Source organism: Oryza glaberrima, chromosome 4 (assembly GCF_000147395.1).
Source record: "Oryza glaberrima chromosome 4, OglaRS2, whole genome shotgun sequence".
Taxonomy (NCBI): domain Eukaryota; kingdom Viridiplantae; phylum Streptophyta; class Magnoliopsida; order Poales; family Poaceae; genus Oryza; species Oryza glaberrima.
In genome coordinates this window covers 13,164,931-13,169,784 of record NC_068329.1, presented here as the reverse complement: position 1 = coordinate 13,169,784, position 4,854 = coordinate 13,164,931, and the positions used below count along the sequence as shown (strand labels likewise).

At 39.7% G+C, this 4,854-nt stretch overlaps 1 protein-coding gene across 1 annotated transcript; it reads right to left on the bottom strand.

Annotated features, from left to right (window-relative positions):
• Positions 1–487: 487 nt before the first annotated feature.
• LOC127769881 (probable aldo-keto reductase 3) lies at positions 488–4,287 on the bottom strand. Its single transcript, XM_052295541.1, has 4 exons — positions 3,801–4,287; positions 1,779–1,951; positions 1,300–1,402; positions 488–1,131 (listed from the first exon to the last, which is right to left on the bottom strand). Exons 1-4 carry the CDS (start codon positions 4,245–4,247, stop codon positions 787–789), a joined length of 1,068 nt encoding a protein of 355 aa, XP_052151501.1. The 5' UTR covers positions 4,248–4,287; the 3' UTR covers positions 488–786.
• Between the last annotated feature and the right edge of the window lie 567 nt (positions 4,288–4,854).

The window sequence follows — 4,854 nt, the reverse complement described above, 5'->3', positions numbered from 1 at the left end:
GGTAGAATCCCTTCTCATTTCTTAGGACTGGGACTTGTATGGCTAGAAATAAGTCTGTCTTATCTCCCTCAACTCTTTGGGCCGTGGCTGATACGACTGAAATAAGTCTATTTCACCTCCCTTATCGCTTTGGGCCTACCGATCATTGTGCCGTTCTGTGCATCCCTAGCGCCACTGCTGCGCCACATGGCAAGAACACTGGAATGTTATCTATCCATACAAACTACTGCTGCGCCACATGGCAAAAACATTATCGTTTGCGACCAACTTTGCGATGACATCAGTGATGGCTAAGCGACAACGGTATTGGTGATGACAAGGGTAATAGTTCGGCGAGCAACTCAGATTTTCATTTTTTTTGTGACATCTTACATAAAGAATTAAATCTATTGGCAATTAGTTATTTTTTTAATTAGTTACATCACAAATAAGAATGAACTTTTCAGGTGTTTGTCTCATCCAATTGAAATTTTTGTCACACTCAAGCTAGTCAACCTTTGACTGTTCAGGACATTTGTTTATTCATGAGCCATATTATGGCAAGCGAAGCGAAACTCCTATATTCCTATGCTTAATAGATATCATATACCCAACTTACAAAAGATACTATATATCATCCAAATCATACAAACCACTGCTGCGCCACATGGCAAAAACACTGGAACATTATCAATCCATACAAAATTTTATTTGCATAATAAACATGTGATTGATACACCAAGCTATCTATATTTGTGACAATAAAACTCCATCAAACTCCCAGCAGATGACAATCTCTCTGACTAATTAATTGCCTGATCTCCACGATGACAGCGGAGGAGTTTCAGAGTTCTTCCAGGTGTTCAGAAAAGTACCATGATACCTGTCACCTTGCACAACGTCAGCTGAAGCATACGACTCAAGTTCAGACATCTCGTCAGGTGTGAGCTTCACTGACAGTGCTCCCACATTCTGGTCGAAGTTGTGGATCTTTGTGGTTCCTGGTATGGGACAGACATCGCTCCCTTGGTGATGAACCCAGGCCAGTGCGAGCTGCGACGATGTGCATCCCTTTCTCGCTGCCATGGCGTTAACCTTCTCGAATATCGCCGCGTTCTTCTCGAGGTTCTCTGGCTGGAATCTAGGTAGGCTCTGAAGAAAAGAGTGGAAAATACATATTATATTTGTGAAAAACAGGCACGGATCAATGTCGATCTATGTATTGATTGGACAAACAAAGAATCGATATTTAAGATTTTATTTAGATCGTAATTAATTGTTGATGGCTGTCGTGGTTGATCTCATGGGCAGTATAATCACCTTGCGGAAATCGTCGTCAGGAAGTTCATCGACCAGTTTAGCTCCACTGGAGAAGAACCCTCTCCCTAGCGGGCTGTACGCCACAATTCCAATGCCAAGTTCTCTGAAATTTTCGGAACAAGAAGAAATAATGCAGTTTAGAAACACATCCATCGACATGTTCTGCTTCAATACAAGCAGGTATTATATGGTGTGGGGTGCTCTCTGAAATTGTGGGAATTTCCGAACTTTTTGGCACGAAATTATTTGAAAAAATTTAACAAATTTTGATTGAATTTGAATAATTTTTAACTAAATAAAAAAAAAGAAAAATGCCAAGAATTTCGGGCTAGATATTTGCGTGCTAGAGAGGGGCAAAATTTCCAAAATTTCAGATCGAAATTGCAATATATGCATACCGAAATATTCCCGGCTTTCTAGAAAATAATAATAGTAGTAGTAGTACTGCTCCATGATTCTTACATATATAATATATTTACCTGCAAGTTGGAACAATGTCTTCTTCGACATCCCTTGACCACAGTGACCACTCGATCTGAACTGCGGTGATCGGATGAACCACGTGAGCCCTCCTTATCGTCGACGCAGAGGCCTCAGATAATCCAATGTATTTGATCTTGCCTTCTTCAACCAGCTTCTTCAGCTCACCCATCTGCATGTATATAAAAGTCAGAAATGTAGGCTTGGTGAGTGCTGAATTAATACTTATCTTCGAAGTTGGAATTGGTATGGAAAGTATGGTTTATTTTTGTTGAATTTTTCCCATCGGGTCAGCTCTTCAGTTGAGTCAAAAAGATAAAGAGTGTGTTACCTTCTCAACACCAACAGGAGTACAATCTTTCTATCCATATCTATTAATAAACGGTTTTGCTAAAAATACTTACTGGCCGTTTTTTCAGTAATGAACTTTCAATTCTATGGCCAAGCAAACGTTTGGGGGGGGGGGGGGGGGGGGTTGGATGGGACTAAAAGTTTATAAGTCCCCGTCACATGAACACTAATTAGAAGTATTAAACATAGACTATTGACAAAATTAACCTATTCCATAATCCTGGACTGATTCGAAACACATCCATGGACTGCAGTTTAGCCATTCTCCTTCAATTGTATTGAAGCAGGTATTATATAGTCTCGGGTGCTCTCTGAAATTGTGGAAATTTCCGAAAATAGTAATAGGGTATGATTCTCTTAGTAGTTTAAAATCCAAGGTAAAAAAAGTATAAAATGATAAATAAAAAGGAGCAGACGGTTTAAAACTAAGGTTTTAAAATTTTATTTTATTTGCGGCCTATAATATCTATATTTTATTTATTAACTTCGGTCAAAAATAATATCTTTCCATTTCTCCATGAGCTATTTAGTCAGCAACTATCATGATATGATTTATTTATTATTAAAACACAGCGTTCTACCATCACCTTGGCGTACGTACGTCTCCGCATCATATGACTATCTATATAAATTCAAAGCAATAACAGTAAATTAAAATGCGTGTGCTACGTGCCGACGTAATCAGAAGATCTCTCCGCATTCTGGTCAGTTCTTCATCAATTAATTTACTCAAAAAGATAAAGAGTGTGTGACTTTTCAAGACAAACATGAGTAAGATCTATATATTTATCTATTTTTAAAATATTAACTTAATTTGGTCAGAAATAATCCAGTATATATCATGATATAATTTATTGTTTAATTAAAAGAAGCGTTATTCCATCATTTCCATGTGTCCACATCACATGATGACTGTATAATTGAAAACTGTAGCCTGACTGGAATTTCTGTATGACAAAAGGAAACAGTTAAAATTGTGTTGCTAAGTGCCTATATTTTTTTCAGAATATTCACTGGATTTTTATATGAAAAGTGATTTGTTCTATTCTTTGAGAAAAGTACATTTTCGCAAAAAGCTTTCAATAACATTGCTTAGATCACTTGTTTTTATTAATTTGTTAAGTTTATTTTTAGTAAGACATGTAACTTATTATGCATATAATTAATCAAATAAATAATCCACACCAACAATCCGCTTAGGCCCGGTTTTGATGGCAAATTTCTTTTTTGTTTTCAGGTGTCACATCGAATATACGGAAACACATTTAAAGTATTAAACGTCATCTAATAACAAAACAAATTACCGATTCCGCTAGAAAACTGCGAGACGAATTTTTTAAGCCTAATTAATTCGTCATTAGCAAATGTTTAATGTAACACCATATTATCAAATCATGCCACAATTAGGCTTAAAAGTTTCGTCCCGCAATTTACACGCAAACTGTATATTTGGTTTTTTATCCACATTTAATACTTCATATATGTGTCCAAACATTCGATGTGATGGGTAAAAAGTTTTTGTTTTGGAAACTAAACATGACCTTACACCGTTTTAATTTCAACCAAACTTCTATTTTTAGCGTGAACTAAACACAACCTTAGTAAAGTATCTGTTTAAAACCTACCCTCTACAATACAATACATAGGATCTCGTGATCAGCTGCTCTCACCGTGATCTCAACGGGCACCGTGGAGTCGATGCGATGCTGGTAGTAGAGGTCGATGCAGCCGACGCCGAGCTGCCGGAGGCTGCCCTCGCACGCCGCCCGCACGTACGCCGGGTCGCCGCGCACCTCCCACGCCGGCGTGATGCCGAACTTGGTGGCCACCTGCACCTGCACCTCCTCTTCCGTCGCCGCCGCCGCTGCCACCGCCTTGCCGACGAGCACCTCGTTGGTGTGCGGCCCATAGACGTCGGAGGTGTCGAGGAAGGTGACGCCCGCGGCGACGGCGTGGCGGACGAGCGCCACCATGTCAGCCTCCGGCTTCCGCTCCCCGTACACCGCCGACATGCCCATGCAGCCCAGCCCCTGCGCCGACACCTCCATCCCCTGCGACCCCAGCTTCATTCGCCGCACCACCGCCGCCGCCGGAGCTGCCGCTGCTGCTGCCGCCATGGCCAGCCGATCGATTCTTGGGAGAGGATTGAGCGGCTGGTGAAGTGAGACAGCTTTGCTCTTCCATTTTCGCGCCGTTATTTATAGCGAGTTTTTTGGGTGCTCTGTGGCGTCAGCGAGTATGTCACCTGGTGCCTCTGGATTACTACTCAAGAAACTAATGAGACAGTGGGCAGTGGCTTGGTGTGATAGTATAAAATTATGATAGAATATATATTGGCTTGGTGTGGATTACTACTCAAGAAACGTTTACTAATTTTAGCTGGTTTGAAATTATTTTTGTTTGCTTTTTTATTTGAATTACTACTAGGACTTTGCCTAATAGCGTGATTTTCATTAAAAGAAAAAAGTATTTTACAAAAAATAATTACAAGGAGAGCACTGAAAAGATTACAAAGGTTATAATCAATAAAAATCTATTTTCTTTAGAGGATCTTTCATTTTACACATATGCTGCAGAAGAACTTTCTTGAACAAAATTCTCCAGGCTTCAAAGGAAGGTCGTTCATTCCGAAAATTTTTTTCATTTCTTTGCTTCAAAATATGCTAGACAGCAATAAAAAAAACTTCCAAGAAACCTTTTTGTCTGAAACGCAAATGCGCTAAC

What these genes read in the sequence shown, in the direction of transcription:
- LOC127769881 (XM_052295541.1), bottom strand. Translation starts at nt 4,247, where the DNA reads ATGGCGGCAGCAGCAGCGGCAGCTCCGGCGGCGGCGGTGGTGCGGCGA. An exon ending in CGGTGCCCGTTGAGATCACG is followed by an intron (nt 1,952 to 3,800) that starts GTGAGAGCAGCT and finishes ATATACATGCAG; the next exon opens with ATGGGTGAGCTGAAGAAGCT. An exon ending in CTGACGACGATTTCCGCAAG is followed by an intron (nt 1,132 to 1,299) that starts GTGATTATACTG and finishes TCTTTTCTTCAG; the next exon opens with AGCCTACCTAGATTCCAGCC.